This window comes from Eubalaena glacialis, chromosome 13 (genome assembly GCF_028564815.1).
Source record: "Eubalaena glacialis isolate mEubGla1 chromosome 13, mEubGla1.1.hap2.+ XY, whole genome shotgun sequence".
NCBI classification, from domain to species: Eukaryota; Metazoa; Chordata; class Mammalia; order Artiodactyla; family Balaenidae; genus Eubalaena; species Eubalaena glacialis.
Genome location: NC_083728.1, coordinates 90,652,177 through 90,673,336, shown reverse-complemented (window position 1 = coordinate 90,673,336; position 21,160 = coordinate 90,652,177). Strand labels below are relative to the sequence as shown.

The following is a 21,160-nucleotide window of genomic DNA, read 5'->3' as shown; positions in this document are numbered from 1 at the left end:
TTCATATATTCGGCATCTCATATGTGTGTATGCATATATATATATCGCCATATTCTATCATGAGCTGCAGACATAATACTTAGGCAAGTGTTCCCTGAGACCTGAGAATTATTTCAAGGGTGCCTCCAGAGTAAAAATATTGAGAAAGGCTGCTTCTGATTCCTCTATCCCCAAACGGGGCTAACAATACCTATTTCGGGGATTGTCATGAGGGCTAAAGGGCAGGCATTTTTTACAGAATAACACATCCGACATGGAGCCCCTCAGAGAGCAGACTTTCTGGGACACGGCCTACAGCTAGGACCAGGTTGGACTTTCAAGACTGGGGAGCCCATAACCTGCCCCTCAAAATGGCGCCGGGATGGGAACGGATCTGATCGGATGCGGCGGGAAACCACCAGGGTCACTGCCGGCCCGGCAACACCGTGAAGATGCTGTGTTCATGGCCAGCCCGCAGGTCCATCAGGGCTGCCAAGAGACACGCCTCCTTGCCAATCCACGTCGCCACGCGTGCCCGCCCACGCCAGCTCCCCCGTGGCCGGAAGCGCCTCTGGCTGACCGGAAGTGCCTTGCCGCGGAGGCTGCCGGGAGTTGTAGTTCCACCCCAGTCCAGGGGCGCCTACGCAGTGCAGGGATGTCCGAGTGTGATCTGCGCACTTCCGGACCCCAGGCTGGTCTTACGGCGTCCAGCACCTCGGACCTGGCCGGTTCTGAGGTCTCCGCGGCACCTCGGACTGGTGGTCCCCTCGGCTCCCGGCTGTAGGGAGGGCACGTGTGGCGGAATCCACGGCTGCATAGCCAGGCGGGCCGCTAGGAGGGGGGTGCTCTGTGCGGGGGGTCCGGGGGGGTCCGGGTGGGCGGCTCCGTCTGACATCTTCTGCAGAGGGTCAGGGTTTCTGTCTGGTGTGGGCTGGGGGCCACAGGCTGACTAGGTCTCACTGCTTCTCTGACCTCCCACAGCTCAGCCTCTTCCGAGCCCACCATCCACAGGGGGCTACCACAGGGTACCCAGTGATAGCCTTGGCCTCAAGGAGCGGGGGACTAGCTCTCCCGCGAATGGTCACCGCTTTTTCCCGACGGTGGATTTGTTTCTGACCTTTGACCTGGAGCTTCTCTGCCCACCCAGGTCCCTGAACTACACTCAGGCGTCCAGACCTCCTGTGGGTGAGGAGGGAACTGCTGAGGAAAGGCCCCCCTTCTCTCCGACCCGCCCTCACTCCTGCGGACCCTACATCCAGCCAAGGGTAGGCTCTGAGCTATGAGGGCAATTAAGGAAGTTTGTGAAACGATTGTTATTTCAGGGGTCTACAGTGTCAGTATTCATCTGACAAGCCTTTAGAGTGTCTGGGTCAGGCCCTCGGGAAGCACCGGGTCCCATCCGTGGCTGGGGTCCTATGGAGATGTCACTCCTGTGAACAGATGAGGGCCCTCAGGGTGTGGGTGCCCTGGTAGTTATCTCTACTGGATGAATGGACATCCTGGGAGGGAGGGAGGTTCCTACTGGGGGAGGCGGGGCTAAAGATCAGACTTAAATAGGGTCTGCGTAGGTGGAAGGGGGCAAAAGGGTATTCCAAGCGGAGGGAACCGCATATGCAAAGGTAAGAGGCTTAAACCGAGGGGGTACGGCTGGATTCCGCGCTCTGGAGGAGCCTTGAGGTGGTGAGGGAGCAGATCAAGCTAGCTTAAGGGGTGTGGACTGGGTCCTGTTGGTGCCTGAAGTGTTTTAAGCAAGGCAGTGGCGCGGTTATATTTGTTTTTTGGTCGGAATGTATGAGCGGCTGAATAAGGTAGTGAGAGAAGAGTAGAGGCGTTGTATCTCAGATTTGTGAAGCCTTAGCAGCGCCGGGTCTCGGGAGTGAAGGTGGGGTAGTGTGAGCGCATCTGTTTGCAGGCAGAGAAAGTTCAGTGTAGTCTGTTCTTTTAAGGCAGTTGGTGAAGAAAGAGAGCAACGTGAGGGTGGGAAGTGATGCAGAAATGATGGAGGATTTGTCTTTCTTTGATTCTTTTTTGTTCAAGTTGGGACAGATTTGAGCTGTGGGGAAAAACTGAAACCGGTACTATAGTTTTAAATCTTGATAAGGTCAAATGTATCAGGTTTTTCCATTATGCCTTGAACTTGGGTTTTATTGAAGGAGTTTCCCCTACTGCAATCCATAGTTCTATATATATATATATTTTTCTACTATTTATAATTAGTTATATTAGGAAATATCTCAAATGCAGCATGCAAAGTAGAAAAAGAAAGAAACCTTTGTGCTTATCATCTAGATTGAGCAAATGTTAAAGGTTTATTTGCTTCAAATTTTCTGAAGAACTAAAACCTCATAAATACTTGAAGGCTTTTTGCATCCTGCCTATTGGCATTTTCCTTCTTCTCACTCAGAGGTAACTTCTGAAATTGCTATGTATCCTTTCATGTTTTTATTTACTTACAAATATGAATGTAGCCACAAACAATATATACGCTTGTGTTGTATATTCATTACTTTTGCCTATATTTCTTTTAGATTTTTTCTTATTTATTTCTAGTGTATTGTCTAGATACAAATCCATTTTGCCTTGTGCACATTGCAAAAATCTTGAATGGAATTTGATTGGACCTAATGTTTCTTTGATGGGTATATTTTTGAGTATGGATCCATTTCACATAATGTTCTGTAGTTTATTTGGTTTTCTGTTGCTTTGTTAATTTGATTAATTTATATTTTTCTGGAAAGTTGTCCAATTTAATTTCAACTTAACGGCATTATTTATAATAGTCTCATAATTAAAAGAAAACTCCAGTATATCTGTAATTGTCTCCTTTTTCATGTCCAAAAATTGTTTCTTTTTTGCCTTTTCTTGTTTTCTTGATCAGTCCTGCCTGAAGTTAGTCTATTTCATTAGTTTAAAATACAAAACAACTATTTTATTAGTTGTAATAAATCCTTTCCAAGAATTGAATTTAGTTTTTTCTTTTTAATTTTTCATTTTGGGCACAATTTCAGAATTACAGAAAACTCATAATAGTAGAATGGTGCAAAGAATTTCTAAATACCTTTCATCTAAATTCCCCAAATACTAACATTTTACCACATTTGTATAGGGGGTTCCAGGAATTGGAGGGATTTCAGGGCCAGTTAAGGAAAAAGATGTAAACATGAAGTGGCAGGAACACATACAAAGATTATTTACGCATGCATGAGGGAGAAAGGGGCCTCTTGCAGCATGAGCCCACCCAGAGGCTGGGACCCAGGGGCCACTTCCCAGAAGAGAGGAGGACGAGGGAACCCCGGGGGTATCTCTGGGTCCGAGCCACTTGGGATCTTTATAGCCACATGGTTTATAGCTATCAGAAACTGGGTGTGGTTTCACAGGGTGGGTAAAGCATGCAGCTTCTAAATGACTAAAAATGTGCTGATATTTGGACTGTGTTTAAAACATTCACATGTGTTGATATTTGAGTTTGGGGCTGCTAGTCTTTTGAGCTATTGGTCTCAGTCTGCTATGAAGACATAAACCACCCAGGGGCCATCTTCGGCTCATTGCTAATACAGTTAGCTTTATCCTGCTTTTCCTCCCCCCTCTATACATATACGTGTGTGTGTAAATACTTCAATGTGCATTTCCCAAAAACAGTAGCATTCTGTCACACAACCACAGTATAATGATCAAAATCAGGAGATTAACATCGATGCAATACCATTGTCTAACCCACGGATCTTAGTCAGATTTTACTAGCTGTCTCAATAATAATTTTTCTAGCTAAAGAAAATCCAGGATCATGCATTGCATTCCCCCCCACATCTCTTTAGTTTCCTTTACTCTGGAACAGTTTCCCAATCTTTCATTGTCTTTAATAACATTGATGTTATTGAAGAATACAGGCCAGTTATTATAGAATGTTCCTCAATTTAGGTTTGTCTGGTGTTACATCATGATTAGATTCAGGTAATACATTTGTGGCAGGATTTTTTAAAAAATCTGCTTAATTATTTCTTTTATTCTTTTAAAATTTCTTCTCATACTTGTCTTTTTTTTTTTACGTCTTTTGAGTTTATTCTCTTTTTCTGTGCTAGCCTCCTGCATTGAATGTCATTAATTTCCAGTTTTAATTTAATGCCTATCTTAGGGCTATAATTTTCCTTTAAGTATGTGTGTGTAAGTATCCACCAATTTTGGTATGTAGTATTTTTGTAGTCGTTGTAAATATTTTTGCATTCTTTTTATTTTCTGATTTTATTACTTTTTGGTTTAGAGAGTGGCATCTATGCAGTATTGATTTTTAAAAGATTTGTTGAGGTTTATTTTTTAGCTTGTCAATTTTATAACTATATCAGATGCACTTTAAAAAATGTATATTCTCTAACTATTGAGTTCATTCTTCTGTCTGATCCAATAGGTCAAGCTTTTAAATTGTTATTCACATCTTATATATTCTTACTATTTTTTTTTGTATCTTAGATCTTCGTTTCTAAAAGTATATACTAAACTCTTTTTGCTGTGATTGACGATTTGTCAGTTTCTCCTTGTTGCGTCGCGTCAGTGTTAAAGTGCATTTGAGCTGCATATGCATCGTGTACATTTGCTGGGGACACGGACCTAAGATCTAGTTGACTTCTGGTCATTGCTTTGTCTCCTTCCAGTGGGTCGTTCTTTCTTGTTTTTTGTCTCCAAATTTTTAAAATGAATGCCGCGCATTGGGTGTGGGAGACTTCTGCTGGGCCGTTTCAGTGTGCGGAGCTGGGAGGGCAGGAGTTTGGTTGCGACAAGACGGGTCAGCAGTTGCGAGTTGCGCAATGCTGGCATTTGTTGTCTCTATGGTTACCGTCGGCCTCGGCTGGCGTGGCTCTGTGCTTGGAGCCGGCTGGTTGCTGGTCCCCCCCTCCGCGGCCGGCTTCCCCCCCACCCCGCGCCCCTTGACTCTCCTCCTGCTGGCACTCCTGCCTGCTCCTCGGTGCTGGCTGGCCTGCTGGAGGAGGGGCAGGGTGCTCTTTGTGTCTCAGTCTCAGGAGGGCCCTGGGGCCTTGGGGATGCTGCCCCTCCCTGCGAGGTTGGCGGCTCTAAAAGTCTGAGCCCAGGACCTATGTCTGCCCCTCTCCCATGGGGATAGTGTGTGTTTGTTTGTTTGTTTGTTTCTTTTTCCTGCCACATGCGGTGGGTCTTACCAGTGCTCTGGCAGCAACAGGGTTTTGCTAACCTTCCCCAGCAACACAGGGCTTTTGTTCCTCAGGAGAGAAATTTCTGGAAGGATGGGGCTTCCCGCGTTTCCAGCAATGGCAGCCACTCCCCTCCTGTAGGCCTTCACTACCCAGGGAGTCTCCGCGTGGTCTCCGGCTCCGCCCTGTCTGTGTTCTCCTCTATATCTGTATAACAAACAAATCACCACACATTTAGTGGTTTAAAGCAGCTCACAGCTCGGAGGCCAGAAGTCCCGGTGGGATGGCCACGCTCTCTGCTCGGGTCTCCAAGGCCAAAATCAAGGCACTGGACGGGGCGGCCTCTTCTCCGGGGCTCCGGGGGAGAGTCCGCTCCAGGAGTTCGGGGTCAGGGGGAGTGAGTTTCTGGCGGTTTAGGTCGGAGGCCCCTGCGTCCCTGCCCGCTGTCGGCTGAGGGCCTGTCTCAGCATCTTCTCACACTCACGTCTGTCTTCAAAGCCAGAGACGATGCACCGGCTCCTTCTTGGGTTTTCGCTCTTCCAGACTCCCCCTCTGCCCCCCATCCATTTCCAACTCAGAGGTAAAGTGTCCTGCTGATATTTTGACCTGAGTCTCACCATGTCGTCTATTTATTTTCAGGTTTTCTTAGTGTCTTTGCAAAGGCTTAGAATCGGACTGTAGCCAGGGCGGCTCTGTCCTGTCTGCATATTCAAGCTTCTTTCTACCCGCTTCTACCTGCAGAGTCTCGGAGGCCGGAGCTGAGCCTCCAGCTGACGGTAAGTCCTCAGCAGGAGAGCAGAGCTGTGGCGATCGGAATAGGTCCCAGTCCTCAAATCCCAGGCATCCCAGAATAGAAAAATTCTCGTAAGGAAGGTGACCCGGGGAGCAGCCATCTCCTTGGTAAGAGGGATCCCTCTCTCATCCCGCTCCGTAGCTTAGGGCTGAAGTTGGAGGCTCACAATCTGGGGCAGCCCCCCGAAAAGTGCCCCTACAACAGCCCAGGACCCGCTTGCAGGCAGAATTTGGGTGATGTCATTGCCTTAGGGGATCATCTAGGACTTGATTTAGGGGAAGGTTTGGTAGGAGGAGAGGGGGGGTCTCCTTTAGGGTGTGAGAAGCATGAACTAGCAGGGAAGGGACCCCCATGGCTCTGAGGGTGACCCCCCCAACCACCAATTTCTCTCCACTCATTCGCGTTTACTCTCATTCTCTGCTGTCCATCCAGCTAGATGTGTAGCTCCTCCCATCCCACTGTCACCTCCACACCTGACTTCTAGTGACCTGTAACCCCACCCCCCCTTCTAGTTGAGTCAAGGCTCAGACGTTGCTTTCTTAACCTAAGAGTATTTCGTTTTTCCTTCTCCTGTTAAAGACGAAAGAAAATGGGCGTGAGAGAGGTGTTCAGAGCCACCCAGCTTACTAGAGGCCGAGCCAGCACTAGCCCCCAGGGCTCCTGTCCGGAGGAGGCTGGGCGGGGCCCTCATCGCTAAGCCCCGCCCCTCCCTACCCTCCACCCCTTCAGACCTTCTCACGGATTTCCTCTCCTCCAGGGGCAGGACTCTGATAGGAGGTCATGGAGAGAGAACCCAGTAAGATGATATATGTATATTTTTATGCCATACTTAAGTATTAAACAATGAGCACGTTTACTGTTGAAAAAATTAGAAAATGTGAAAAACAAATCCTACCGTGTGAAGGTAACCATTGCTAACATTTTGCGTGTTTTCTATAGAATTTTTTTCTTTACATGTTTATGAATACCCATTCCATGACGATGAAGCAGGAAATGGAGTAGAGGGTCACAGACCACTGTTTTTGACCCACGCTGTTGGGCCCGTCTTCCTGTATTAGCTTCCTGGGGCCGCCATCACAAGTACCACAGACTGAGTGGCTTACACAACAGAAATTGAATCTCACACAGTTCAGGAGGCTGGAAGTCTGAGATCAGGGTGTGGGCAGGGTTGGTTCCTTCTGAGGCCATGAGAGAGGACCTGCTCCAGGCCTCTCCCCGAGCTTCTGGAGCTCTGCTGGCAATCCGTGGTTTCTGCTGCATCACCCTGACCTCTGTCTTCCTCTTCGCATGAACTTCTCGCTGTGTCTGTGTGTCCAAATTTCCCCTTTTCATAAGGACACAGCCATATTGCGTTAAGATCCACCCCAGTGACCTCATTTTAACTCGATCGTCTGCAAAGACCCTCTTACTAAGTAAGGTCATGTTCTGAGGTCCTGGGGGCTAAAACTCCGACATAGCTTTTGGGGGAACACAATTCAACCCATTGTACTTCCCCTCCGGGATGCTATCTCAGGGAACCCCATAGCTGTTGGGTCACTTCAGGTTATAATAGAATAGGCCCCCCTCAGTTGCCAACTGTCTGTGAACATCTTACTCTCATGTCCAGTTTCCAGCTTCTCCCTCCCCCGTGTGGAGCCAGAGGTCTGGGACCTCCCCGTGGGAAGGGCATGTGATCTGTTCTGTCTCTGCTCCTCAATTCTTCCTTCTCATTGGATTCCCTCCTTTCTCCTCCAGGGTCAGGGTATGAGGAGGGGAGAGTAGAGGAAAAAATAGCTCAAATTTTCCCCTGCTTGGTGTTATTTGTAGCTCTCACCTGCCTAGTGCTGGCTGCCCTCCACTCCGCAGGAGGCCACGTGATGGCCCTTTGTCGGGGTGCCCAGCCTGGGACACCAGCAGTGGCTCTCTGAAGACCTCCATGCTCTTGGCTCAGTGGTCCTGCCCCTCAGGACCAGCTCTCTTCACCCTGCCAGCAGCCTGCTTCATCAGCATCCCTACAGTAGGGCTCAAGCCTACTTAGCTTCCCCACCATCCACTTGGCTCCCCCAGGAACCCTCCCATCCTTGATCCAGCAAACGCAGGCCGTGCAGGTGGCTTCCGCCCCTGCGCCCTCCCCTCCCCTGGCTGCCGTGGGGAGCCTCTGACTTCTGAATTCTTCAGCTGGAAAGCTGGCTCCTGTTTCTGGGTTCCTGCATGCCCTAAACATTCAAAGGAGCCCCCCTCTGGGGAGTTTCTGCAGCTGGACATACGCCAGCCTGGGGGTGTAGTTCTCCCTTTTTCCAGGCTCCCTCCAGAACCCATGAACAGTTTTCTTGGAGCACACCCCCTCTTGGCTTGCAAGGGGAGCAATCCCCAACTAGGACGGGAGGCAAGCCCCACGGTACACTCCCTCAATAGACAGCTCTCCTTCGATAATTTCCCTCCCCCAAAGGAAGGAATCTGTTAGGGTGTGTCTGGAAGCTCCTCCTTAGAATTTGGGGTATTTGGGATTTAGCTAAAATTTCCAGGCACGTGGGAAAAAATCCCATCCATTCTCCTGTTACGCATCTGTGAATCATATGCTATGTATCCTGCTTTTTTCACTTGCTGGTATTGTTGGAAGATCATTCCATGTCAAATATTTATAATATTTTAAGTTGATTCATAGCTTGGCATGCTTTAATTGTATCATAATTTATTAACCAATCTCTTATTTTTAAGCACTTAGGTAGCCTCCAATTTTTAAAAAAAGACACCCTCAGAATTCTTTATGGAGTTTCTGTAATTCTAGAGTTTTAGTGTCTCTGCAGAATTCTTGGATCAAACTCCAGTGTGTCTCTATCCTGAGTAGGAACTTACCTAGGACCAACCTCGTGTCTATTCAGGAGAGATAGGTGTGGGGTCCAGTTGATGCTTCCAGCCACAGTAAATTTGCTCCTGAACCTTCGTGTTCCTGTTCCCTGGGAAAATGAGGAAAGGAGGAGGAGGGCTCAGGAGAAGTCATCAGATCTTGTCCCATATTTGGTAAGTGGCAGAGCCAGACCGGGACCACTTCCTGGGCAGAGATCAGCACAGTTCAGCCCAGAACAGGTCTTAATAATAAAATTTACTGTCGAGAAACTACAGCTACGAGAGGAGAAGCAAACAAAACTTAGCAGGATCCACGGATAGAACTGAGCGCCCCAGGTTAATAGACCTCCAGTTGCCTTAGCTAAGTGCCATTGAATGGACTCCGCCTTCTAGAACCCATTTTTATATTTTCCTGTGAATTTCCTCAACACCAGGGGCAGGAATGGTGATAGAAGCTTTGGGTTAGAAGATTAGTAGGCTACAGATATTTTTAAAATGATCATTTTAAAGGCATGATCATATAAGAAATGCCCATTTGTCATAGAAGAGCTTAGAAAATTCATCTAAGTACAAAGAAAAAAATGTAAAATTGGGCATTATCCAACTATGCAAAGCTAACTACTACTTGCATTTTGTCTTACATCATTTCAGAGACTATTCTGTGTGAGAGTGTGTGTGTGTGTGTGTGTGTGTGTGTGTGTGTGTGTGTGAGATCAAATAGTTTTCAACCACCTTTTTCAGTTGCCAGTATACGATCAATAAATTGTCTTCTATGGTTTTATTTTTATTAGCTACATGATGTTTATTTCCCTTTGGTTGTGGTATATTCATTTAACTCGTCCTCTATAGTTGGATATTTAGTTATTTCTGTTTTTTCAGAGTTTTACCAGATTGTAATAAATATCTTGGCCGCTGAATCTTTGCCCGAACTCATGACTGTTTCTTCAGAATAAATTTCTATTAATTAAATTTCTGGGTAGTGGCAGGGGAGGGTAGCAAATTGCACACTGATTACTGCGACACAGGGATATGTATTCATTAAGTAGAAAAATAATTCAGGTTCAAGCCTCAAAGTTGGGTCCCCATCACATTCCAAGGTGAGGGCTTTGCTCTGATAAATGGGGTTCTTGGGAGGAGCCCCCATGCCACCCCGTGCCTGGGGTGTTAGAGCAGTTGATTCTGAGGCTGGAGGCAAGCTTGGCCTCTCATGTCCTCTTCTCCCCCCACCCCAATCTCTGCCTCCACAGGTGTCTGCTTTTCCCAGACCAGCAAGGAAGGACCATGTGCCAGGTGAGTGTGGCATTTCTTTCAACTGCGCTTTTTGTTTTACCATGGATTTCAGGATGCTTGTAAGAATTAATCCAATCAAACACAATGCAAACAGAAATCAGGATCCGTGAAAATAGGAAGAGAGTGGACGATCAAGGCCATGGGAAAGGCAGGGTGGGGGCAGTACAGAGGCTGTTGGGGTTTATTAGCTGCCCTCTAAATTTATGCCTGACATGCCTGGCACTTTAAAAAGACAGATTCCATCCCATATATGACTTGTGTTGTCTGGGACAAGCATATCGCCTTCTCAGGGGAAATAAAGCTTTTTAGGATATTTAGACATTTATGTGATGGGTCTCCATACGTGAGATATAGCAGGCAGATTCCTCAATAATAGCAACATTCAATTAAACACAACAGCAGATCTCCTGTGACTTTTTTTTTTCCAGTATAAAGAGTGGATATTGTACCAGTGCAGAAATCTGTGATTACAGTTGTTGGAGGAATCCAAACACTTAGGTCTGCATAAACAGCTGTGTTACGGTTCACACTGACCTAGATAAAACACTGCATGATCTAGAGGAACGAGTGAGTGGCATGTTCTTCAAACTGCTGTTCATAATAATTTTTGACACAGATGGAGCTTCAACAGCTCAAAGCTTCCGTCTTCGGCAGGGGCAGGAGGGAAGATTGTGCGAGCTCGCCTGCCTCCTTCTCTCTCCGTGACTTAGACCTCACTCATTGCCCTTGACCTCCCTTGCGTCCTTTCTCACTGGTCGTCATTATCTTTCTTCAGACATCATGATATCGTTGTGTTCTGTCAGCCGGTCATTCTCAAATGCCTCTGTTCCTAAAGGGCCTCCCTCTTTACCCCGGGCTCTAGGGTTGCATGAACGTGAAGTGCACTGGTCAGAATCCTGGAAGTTACAAGAGCCCGAAACCCAGCTAGAGCTAGTTGAGGACAAAGACAAAAATCTAGGCAGCACCCCAAACTGGGAAGAGCAGGCGTGCAGCTGGGACTGGGAGAGTTCCGCCCAGGGACCCAGATCTCACCAGGTGTCTCTCTTGTTCCCTTGTCCCTGTTTCTGTGACTCCTTTTCTCATGCCGACTTCATCCGTATGGCCGGAAATAGGGTGACCATCAGCTCTCACATCTCACATTGACAAGTTCTGCCACAGAATGGGACCAAGTCTCCTTTCACAGGGCCAGTTTGAAAGATCTTTGGGAAAGATTGGGATTGGTCCAGCTTAGTTCAAGGGCTGAGGGGCTGGGTCTGCAGAGGGGTGCTCCCAGGAGCACCATATGCTTGGGGTGGGGAGGAGGGAGGATGTTAGTCCCAGAGGAAGATGAGACCTGCTGGATAAACATTGCAGCTGTCCACTCCAGGAAGGCAAGCATTCACAGGGTGTTGGTTTTGAGCTCAGGGACCTGTCTTTTTTGCTGCAGAATGCTCTATCTACAGGTGCTTTTTTTTTTTTTTAATTGAAGTATAGTTGACTTACAGTGTTGTGTTAGTTTCAGGTGTAGGGACCTGTCTTGATGGGAGTGTCTGTGCTTAATAAAGCTAGGACTATCTGGATATCTGATACCAGGAACATCTGGGGACAGGACCAATCTGAGAGGTTGAAAACCAGGTGGTGACTCCACAGCCTCCTCAGAGGAGAGAGCTGACTGCAACATGAGGCTGTCAGACCTGTATGTGAAGCTGGAGGTTTCATTTGGTGTCTTCTGGGGGAAACTATTGTTTTGTAGGAGACCAAGTCTCACTGGGAGCTTCTCCCTGTTACGGCTATGTGTGATAAAGATAATGACAATAAAACTTATAAAACTATCTGTTGAGCACTTATGTGCCGGTCTCTGTGTTTTTCGTATATTGTTTCATGAATAAACCTGTGAGATAGATATTACCATTAACTCCTTCCCTCATTTTACAGATGAACAAACTGAGGCTAGAGATGTTAAAATCCATTAGGCGATGGAGTTGGGATCTGAATGCAGGCAGACAGACAGACATAGAACTGGGCCCTTAATGATTAAACTGTAGTTTTATCTACCAATAGCAAATTCCCAGCAAAGGAATCCAGTAGTATTGATGTGTTCTAGACATGCATTGTCCATCACGGTAGCCAGTAGCCACAGGTAGATACTGAGCATCCAAAGTGTGGTTAATGTGACTGTGGTTCTGAATTTTTAAATTACATTTCAATTTAAAAACTGAATCAGAGTAAATATTTTTTCAGGAAACACAACTTTGTTTTGATAGGACTACATTTCACCAAAGTGAAATTGAAAATAGTGTCTGAATTGAGATGTACCTTAAGTGGAAAATACACACCAGGTTTTGAAGATGTGATATGATTAAAAAAGAATGAAAACTATATCAGTGATTTTAAAATAATTGTGATATGTTGGAATTATATTTTGGATAGATTAGGTTAAAGACAGATTAAAATTCTTTTTTTTTTTACTGTTTAAAAGTGACTACTAGAAATTTTTATTTTTTTAAACCACTTTGAGGTATGATTGACATTCAATCTGTACATATTTAATGTACACAATTTGATGAGTTTACAGATAAGTGTACACCCATGAAACCATCACCACGGTTAAGGCCATAAACTTATCCATTGCCTCCAAAAATTCCCCTCCCCCCACCTTTATAACTTTTTTCTTTTGAGGTAGGAGCATTTAACATAAGATCTATCCTCTTAGCAAATTTTTAGGTATACAGTACAGTATTGTTAAACACAGGTATGATGCTGCACAGTAGATCTCCAGAAGTTTCTCATCTTCCATATCTGAAACTTTGAATCCTTTGACCAACCTCCCAATTTCCCCCTCCTCCCAGCCCCTGGTAACCACCATACTACTCTTTAATTCTATGAATTTGACTATTTTGGATTCCTCATAAGAGTGAGATCATTGCGATATTTGTCCTTCTTTGTCCGGCTTATTTCACTTAGCATAATGTCCTTCAGGTCCATTTATGTTGTCACAAATGGTGGGATTTTCTTTCTCATGGCTGAATATTTCATTGTATATATATACCACATTTTCTTTATCCATTCACCCACTGATGGATACTTGGGCTGTTTCCATCTCTTGGTTATTGTGAATAATGCTGCAATGAAATGGGAATGTAGACATCTCTTTGATACCCTGCACTAAGATAACATCATCTGCAAACAGAGGTACATTTATTTCCTCATTTCTGATGTGGATGCCTTTTATTTCTTTTTCTTGCCTAATTGCTCTGGCTGGACTTCCAGTACTGTGTTGAATAGGAGAGGCAAGAGTGGGCATCCTTGCCCTGTTCCAGAACTTAGAGGGAAAGCTTTCAGCTTTTCACCATTGAGTATGGTGTTAGCTGTGGGCTTTTCATAAATGGCCTTTATTGTGTTGAGGTAAGTTCCTTCTATACCTAATTTGTTGAGAGTTTTTATCATAAAAGGGTGTTGAATTTTGTCAAATGCTTTTTATGCATCTGTTGAGATGATTATGTGATTTTTATCCTTCATTCTGTTAATGTAGTGAATCACAGTAATTGGTTTTCATATGTTGAACCATCCTTGCATCCCAGGGATAAATCCTACTTGGTCATGGTTTATGATTCTTTTAATGTGCTGTTGAATTTGATGTGTTAGTCTTTTGTTGAGGATTTCTGCATCTGTGTTTATCAGGGATATTGGCCTGAGTTTTCTTGTGGTGTCTTTGTCTGGTTTTGGTATCAGGGTGATGCTGGCCTCATAGAATGAGTTTGGAAGGATTCCCTCTTCTGTTTTTTGGAAGAGTTTAAGACAGATTGGTGCCAATTCTTCTTTGAATTTTTGGTACAATTCACTCATAAAGTTCCTGGGCTTTTCTTTGTTGACAGTTTGACAGTTTTTTGGTTACTTCTTCATTCTCTTTATTTGTTACTGGTCTGCTCAGGCTTTCTATTCTTGATTCAGCATTATTAGGTTGTATTTTTTTTTAGAAATGTATCCATTTCTTCTAGGTTGTCCAATTTGTTGGTGTATAATTGTTCATCATAGTCCTTATGATCCTTTTTATTTCTGTGGCATGAGTTGTAATGTCTCCTCTTTCATTTCTGATTTTATATATTCCAGTCTTCTCTTTTTCCCCCTTAGTCTAGCTAAGGGTTTCTCAATTTTATCTTTTCAAAAAACCCTGCTAATTTGGGCTTAGTTTGTTCTTTTTCTAAAGGTGCAAAGTTAGGTTGTTTATTTGGTATCTTATTTTTAAAAGTAGGTGTTTATTGCTATAAACTTGCCTCTTAGTACTGCTTTTGCTACGTCTCCTAAGTTTTGGTTTGGTATGTTTTCATTTTCATTTGTCTTGAGATATTTTCTAATTTCCTTTTTGATTTCTTCTTTGACCCAATGGTGTTTAAGAGTGTGGTTATTTAATTTCCATGTATTTAAAATTTTCCCCATTTTCATTACTATTATTGATTTCTAGCTTTGTGAATAATTTCAGTCTTCTTAAATTTGTTAAGATTTGCTTTTATGTCCTAACATATGATCCATCCTGGAGAATGTTCTGTGTGCTCTTGAGAAGAATGAGTATTATGCTGCTGTTGGGTAGAATGTTCTGTATATATCTTTTAGGGCTATTTGGTCTATAGTGTTGTTCAGTTCTGCTCTTTCCTTGTTGGTTTTCTGTTTGGATGAGAATGGAGTATTTAAGTCTGCTACTATTATTGTATTACTGTTTATTTCTCTCTTCTGATTTGTCCATGTTGCTTCACATATTTAGGTGCTTTGATGGTCTGTGCGTATATAATTGTTACATCTTCCTGTTGAATGGACCCTTTTATAATTATATGACTTTCTTTGTCTCTTGTGATAGTTTTTGACTTAAAGTCTATTTTGTCTGATGTAAGTATAGCCAGACCTGATTTCTTTTGATTACCATCTGCATGGACTATCTTTCTCCATCCCTTCACCCAATATGTGCCCTTATATCTAAAGTGAGTCTCTTGTGGACAGAAAATTGTTGGGTCTTGCTTTTTTATCCATTTGGCCACAGTATGTGTTTTAATTTGAGGAGTTTAGTTCACTTATATTTAAAGTAATTATTGATAGGTAAGGACTTACTATTGCCATTTTGCTAATTGTTTTCTGTTTTGTAGTCCTCTTGTTCGTCTCTTCCTCTCTTTGTTGTACTTTGAGGATAGTTTTGTTAGTGATATACTTTGATTTTTTTCTCTTTATTTTTGTGTACCTACTGTAGATTTTGTTGTGGTTACCATGAGCCTTGCATTGAATATTTAATAGTGTTAACAGTCTATTTTAACCTGATAACAACTTAACTTCAATCGCATACAGAAACTCTACACTTTACTTCCCCCTCCACTTTGTTATGACAGATTTTACTTCCTTTTATATTGTTTCCATTAACAAATCTGAGATAATTATTCTTACCCTTTTGCCTTTTAACTTCTAAACCAATATTTAAAATGATTTACACACTAACATTATATATATATACATATAAAATACTCAGTATAAATTAAAATTGTAATTTTGGTCCTTAATTCATTCAGAGAGAGAGAAGAGGAGGGTGAAAGGGAAGGGGAGCCAAGCCCTGTTCTGTGTACGTGGAATCCTTTCTCTGCTTTCCTGTTGTTGCCACCTTAATTTTGACCATATCACATGTTGATGATTATAATTGTACCCGAACTTTATTTTTATTATTATTATTTTTTTGGCTGCACCACGTGACTTGCAGGATCTTAGTTCCCCAACCCGTGCCCCCTGCAGTGGAAACACGGAGTCCTAACCACTGGGCTGCCAGGGAATTCCCTATAATTGTACCCGAATTTTATTCATTCTCTCCCTCCCAGTGATTCCCACCTCAGTGATGCAGTGATCTTCCACATCAGTTTGTCTTTGGTAGCTCCCCTTCTTAAATACTGTGATGGAGTCCCCACTGCATGTATGAAAAACCCTTTGTTTGTCCTATGATCTGACCTCTCTCTCTCTCTCTCACACACACACACACACACACACACACACACACACACATCCCCCTTATACTCTATACTGTCATTCCCTACTGTCATATATTTGCAGTTCCTACCAGATTTTCCTTGCCTTTGCGCAGGCCATGCCTCTTGATAGGAATATCCTTCCAACATCAGAACACAATTTATTTTTCATGATTCTGCTCACATGTGACCTCCAATGAAGCTTAACTTGACATCAGGATGTTGAATTTGACTGCTGTCTTCTTTGTGTCTGTTCTGTACTTAAATGTACTTCCATCATAGCCTTCAGTGTATTGTTACCACACAGCAGTCTCTTACATTCATCTCACTCCACCAGACTACAAATGCCCTAGAACAGAAGCAATGTGGCATTGAGCTTTCAACCTCAAGCACCATGCAGAACACCAGTGACATACCTGGTCTTCCGTAGATGCTTGTTCACTGAATGGATGGATGGATGGATGAATGGATGAACAGAGATCCAGAAGTGAGATATTTTCTAATGATCTTTTTTTTTTCTCTCCCACAAAATGTCGTACAAAGTTAGGGGCATGCTAAGCTTCCTATATAACTTAACATGGGGAAACCTGACCTCCGAAGGTGGTAAGATCCATCTCCTCTACACCTTTGCCATAATACTCTGTGCTGAGCACTCCAGATTAATCAGGAGTGTGCTGTTCCAGGGGTCGTTATCATTCAGAGACGTGGCTGTGGGCTTTACCCGTAAGGAGTGGCAGCAGCTGGACCCTACGCAGAGGACCCTGTACCGGGATGTGATGCTGGAGAACTACAGCCACCTGGTCTCCGTGGGTGAGGAAGGCTTCCTGTTTCCCCCCTGCCCGCTGCTTATGTCTGAGCTCCTTTCTTTTCTCAGTTATGTAAGACCCTGTTAAGTACTAAAAATGTTTGGCCTTGGGTTTCAACCATCAGTAAGTCTTGTTCTCATCTCACCTGGATTATTTGTGAATTTTCCTCCCAAGTGGAATAGCTGTTCTTTGGCTGAGATGTAAATGTTCATTAGGCAGCCTGAGCCTTCTGCTTCCTTGGATGGCCCAGGTGGCTCGGCATAAATCTTGTAACTATTTCTTATGAACAGGCTGTCAAGTCACCAAACCAGCTGTGATCTCCAGGTTGGAGCAGGGGCAAGAACCGTGGATGAAGGAGGAAGAGATCCTCAGATGGAGCTTTCCAGGTGAGAGAGAACCAGCCTGGAGGGGAACAATGGACATGAGATTCCAGGAGGTCACAAAGCGGAACCTCAGATTTTTTTTGTTTCACACATCTGTGTTAAAAGCCTTGGATCTTTGCAAGCAGCTATGGACATCTGACCCAAGACCTTGAAATGCCCAAATGATTCCTGCTACCTGCATACATCACACATCACTGCATGATCACTCTCCTTTCCCTGGATTTTAGAGAAAGACATATTCTTTTAAAGTTTATCCATTCATTCTATTCCGCTGCCCCCTTCTAAGACCTTGCTTTCTCAGTCTTTCTCTAGAATCTTCAGGCTTACGCTTGTCCCCATGGTTATAAAACAGGCTTTCTCATGCTTTCAGGGGTTCATAGATTTGTCCTATTTTAAAATAACTGTTATTTTGTGCCACTCATTTTTATTTTAGTTGTCTTTTCTTTCAATGCCTTAAAAACTTATTTTCTACCTTTTGTATGACTTTAAATTCATCTTCTTTCAAGACCATGTAACATGTCCCCATTTTGTCTGATACGTTATAACTGAAGCTTTTCCCCCATCTCAGTGTGATCCCACGGGGAGCTGAGCCTTTGTTTTATTCATCTTTATTTCTGCAGGACACACATAGTATATATTGACTAACCCCCTCTACTGTCTAGGACAAGGATCCTTTATCAAGCATTTGTTCAGGGCAGTTGTTATTAATCAGGGGTGTACACCAGACTCACTGGGGGAGCTCTAAAAATGCCCCCTGGCTGGGTCCCAACCCAGAAAATCCTGCTGGGGAAGATCAGTAGGCATTGATTTTGTCTCTTAGGAATTCAGCAGTGGGGCTCAGGGAACATAAATATTTCTAAACACAGGAGTTCCATGGTTCCACTGGGTATTAGTGCCCAAGGTGAAATAGCGGGGTATTTGTGGTTTAAAATGTAAGTAAAGAAAAAGCAAATAAAGATCTAAGCATAGGATGAAGAATCCAACAGTTAAGATTCTCCAAGTAGATTCCACAGTGCTGTGGAAACCAACTTGCCCAAGGAATGTCAGTATGGGTTTAGTGGAGGGGCTGATCTGCAGGCATATGGGAAGGGGACACGTAGGGTTGGGTTGTCGGCCAGATTTGGTTTTAAGGAACCAAATGAAGAAAACGGTCATCTGAGCAATCAGAGCACAACAGGGAATCTTCCCGGGGCAAGGGTGGCTTGCATTCGGGTCTACGGTACTTATCTTGTGTCCATATACTGGACATCGTGAAGACCACGTAGATCCATGTGAGACTAAATCGCTGCAGAATGGACCTCTGACTCTAGGAGAATTCCTTTAACAGTTAAAGAACTTGATGCTTTGAGAAAATTAATTTGATGTACAGAATGGAGGGGAAGTTAAGGTGGGAAGGGCACAGGAAGTGCAGGTGAGAGAAAAGCCTATTTGCAACCTAGGAATAAAGTGAGGGGAACTCACACTTCGTTCACCCCGAGTCCTTTGCTCATATTTCCTAAACACCCTTCTCCCTAGAGTCCCCTGAAAACTCTGGTCTGTCTTTAGTCTTCGTTCATAATTCCTAAATACCCTTATCTCCTGATGGGACCTCCTTATTATGTCTTCCCCTTACCTAGGGATGCTAGAGCTAGTACTGGCCTGTGATGGCCAATGGTGGCAGAATCCTCTGGCTCTGCATTCTGTAATGTCATCTTGAAATTGGTCACATTGGGGAATGCTTTCACCATGGAGATTGGTAATTGGTACAGATCGGGGTTTCTTTTCCTCTTGGTGACCTGGTTCATCAGCACATCAATGCCTTGAGTCCACTATCCTCTAGTTTTTCTCTTGTGTGTGTTTTCACCTTCTTCCCAATTTAATGTGTGGACTTGATAATAGCAGAGCTTACGTATATTCACCGTCAGGGTTTTATCTGTTTCCATTTCTCATTTTTTTTTTTCTTTTCAGAAGCCAAGGGAGTAGGAAGTGTTTGTAGTAGGATTATGATTATAATTATTTAATCTGGGCAATCAGGTTTGAAACCACAAAGTTAATCCTCCTTCCAAACATTTCTGAAATAGTTTAGTTCTACGATGTGATCCTGGAAAGATAACACGTTTGTGTCCTTATTTATTATTTCCCTAGAAGTTTTGCAAGTTGATACCCAAGTAGATAGACAACGGGAACACCAAGACAAACTTTTGAAGCAAGTTGCACTCCTAGACAAGAAAAAATTGACCCCAGAAGGGCACAACGCATGTAACACAGTTGAAAAAAACACCTGTCCGAATACAAACGTTGTTTCTTCAGGACAACAGGTCCCTAAGTGCGAGTCGTGTGGAGCAGCCTTGCCGGGTAATGCAGGCGTTACTCCTAACGCGTACCTTGCAAGAAGGAGATTTGAATATGATGCACAGGGGAACTTATTTCTCTATTCTAAGCTGGAAACTCCACATTCTGGGGCACACCCACGTGAATGTAACCAATGTAGAAATGCTTTAAGCCGTGACCAAGCCCTTAATGCTGATCAGAGAACCGACAGTAACGAGAAACCCCACAAATGTACCAAATGTGGGAAAGGCTTCTCCCATAAATCAGAACTCATCACCCATCAGAGAGTCCACAGGGATGAGAAGTCCTCTGGATGCAACGACCAGGGGGATGGCCTGAGGGGGGAGAAGGTTTGCCTCAGCAAAAAACGTCCGGGAAATCACACAGACGAGAAACCCGGCGGAAACGGCAAATGTGGTAAAAAGCTCTCCCCAGAAACAAGCCTCTCCATACCCGAGGCCATTCTGGCTGGAGAGAAGCCTTATAAGTGTTCAGACTGTGAGAAAATCTTCTCCCACAAGTCACGTCTCATTGAACACCACAGATCCCACACAGGAGAGAAACCCTACGGCTGCGAAGAATGTGGGAAATCTTTCTCCCGGAAGTCATGCCTCATTATCCACTACAGAATCCACACAGGAGAGAAGCCCTATGGCTGCAGCCAGTGTGGGAAAGCCTTCTTCCAGAAGTCACACCTCATCCTTCACCAGAGGACTCACACCGGAGAGAAACCCTACGAGTGCAGCGAATGTGGGAAGGCTTTCTCCCAAAACTCCTGCCTCATCATACACAAGAGAACCCATATGGGCAAGAAGCCCTATGAATGCTCTGACTGTGGGAAAACGTTCTCCCAGAAGGCGAACCTCATCAGACACCACAGAATTCACACCAGGGAGAAACTGTACGGCTAAAGTGACAGAGAAGGTTTTCATCAGGAATTCCCAACACATCTAGGAATGAAAACCCTGTGGATTTTGTGAACGTGGAAAATCCTTCAGCAAGAAGTCCAATGCCACTGTGGGCAGACCTTCCTACCAATTTGGAGAACTAGGAAATGCTTATTCTCTTAAAACTAAGGATAGAAGTGTAATGACGCTCTAGAGGGATCTATTTTTATAGGATAAACTTAACTATGAAGTGTATCTGTGTCTACATTAACTGTGGCTATTGAGCTCTAAGTGAATAATTTAAACCATTAAGACAACAGATTGAATAAGCCACAGAACAATCCCAGGGGTATGTGGGGACTATGTTCCTGGAGATGCTACATAAACAGAATTTTATTTTACTTATTTTTGAACTGCATTTGTAGTTGAACATAATTGTGAACTTGTAGACACAGATACCATAATATGTAGGATGACATCTATCAAGAGTTTCCACACTAAATTACACCCTTTTGTCTTTAATATACGTTATAACTGGGATTTACTTCTCAACCGGAAGTCCATACACTGTACCACATACCATTTGGTTTTTTGTTTGCTGGCAAGTATTACAGAGCCCCCCTGGATCTGGAAACCAGCAATTTCATGACATCCCCTGATCTCTCTCCATCAACTAGTTTATAAGTCATGTTAAATGAGTAAGGTTGGGACTCCCTTTTCTGGCAGTATTGTGGACAACCTAAAGTGAAAAACGT

At 44.0% G+C, this 21,160-nt stretch overlaps 2 protein-coding genes across 2 annotated transcripts; both read left to right on the top strand.

Moving 5' to 3' along the window:
- Nucleotides 1-1,131: 1,131 nt before the first annotated feature.
- Nucleotides 1,132-19,696, top strand: LOC133103889 (putative protein ZNF815). The gene is given in 8 exon segments (XM_061209485.1): nt 1,132-1,244; nt 5,778-5,914; nt 6,511-6,727; nt 10,022-10,047; nt 16,703-16,829; nt 17,116-17,211; nt 19,333-19,610; nt 19,612-19,696. Coding segments are annotated over 6 exon segments (621 nt in total). The 5' UTR covers nt 1,132-1,244; nt 5,778-5,914; nt 6,511-6,711; the 3' UTR covers nt 19,690-19,696.
- Nucleotides 19,697-19,707: 11 nt separating this feature from the next.
- Nucleotides 19,708-20,429, top strand: LOC133104260 (gastrula zinc finger protein XlCGF49.1-like). The gene is made up of 2 exons (XM_061209891.1): nt 19,708-19,728; nt 19,803-20,429. The coding sequence occupies exons 1-2, from the start codon at nt 19,708-19,710 to the stop codon at nt 20,427-20,429; spliced, it is 648 nt and encodes a 215-aa protein (XP_061065874.1).
- The last annotated feature ends 731 nt before the right edge of the window (nt 20,430-21,160 follow it).

What these genes read in the sequence shown, in the direction of transcription:
- LOC133104260 (XM_061209891.1), top strand. Translation starts at nt 19,708, where the DNA reads ATGCTGATCAGAGAACCGACA. An exon ending in TGCTGATCAGAGAACCGACA is followed by an intron (nt 19,729 to 19,802) that starts GTAACGAGAAAC and finishes ATCACCCATCAG; the next exon opens with AGAGTCCACAGGGATGAGAA.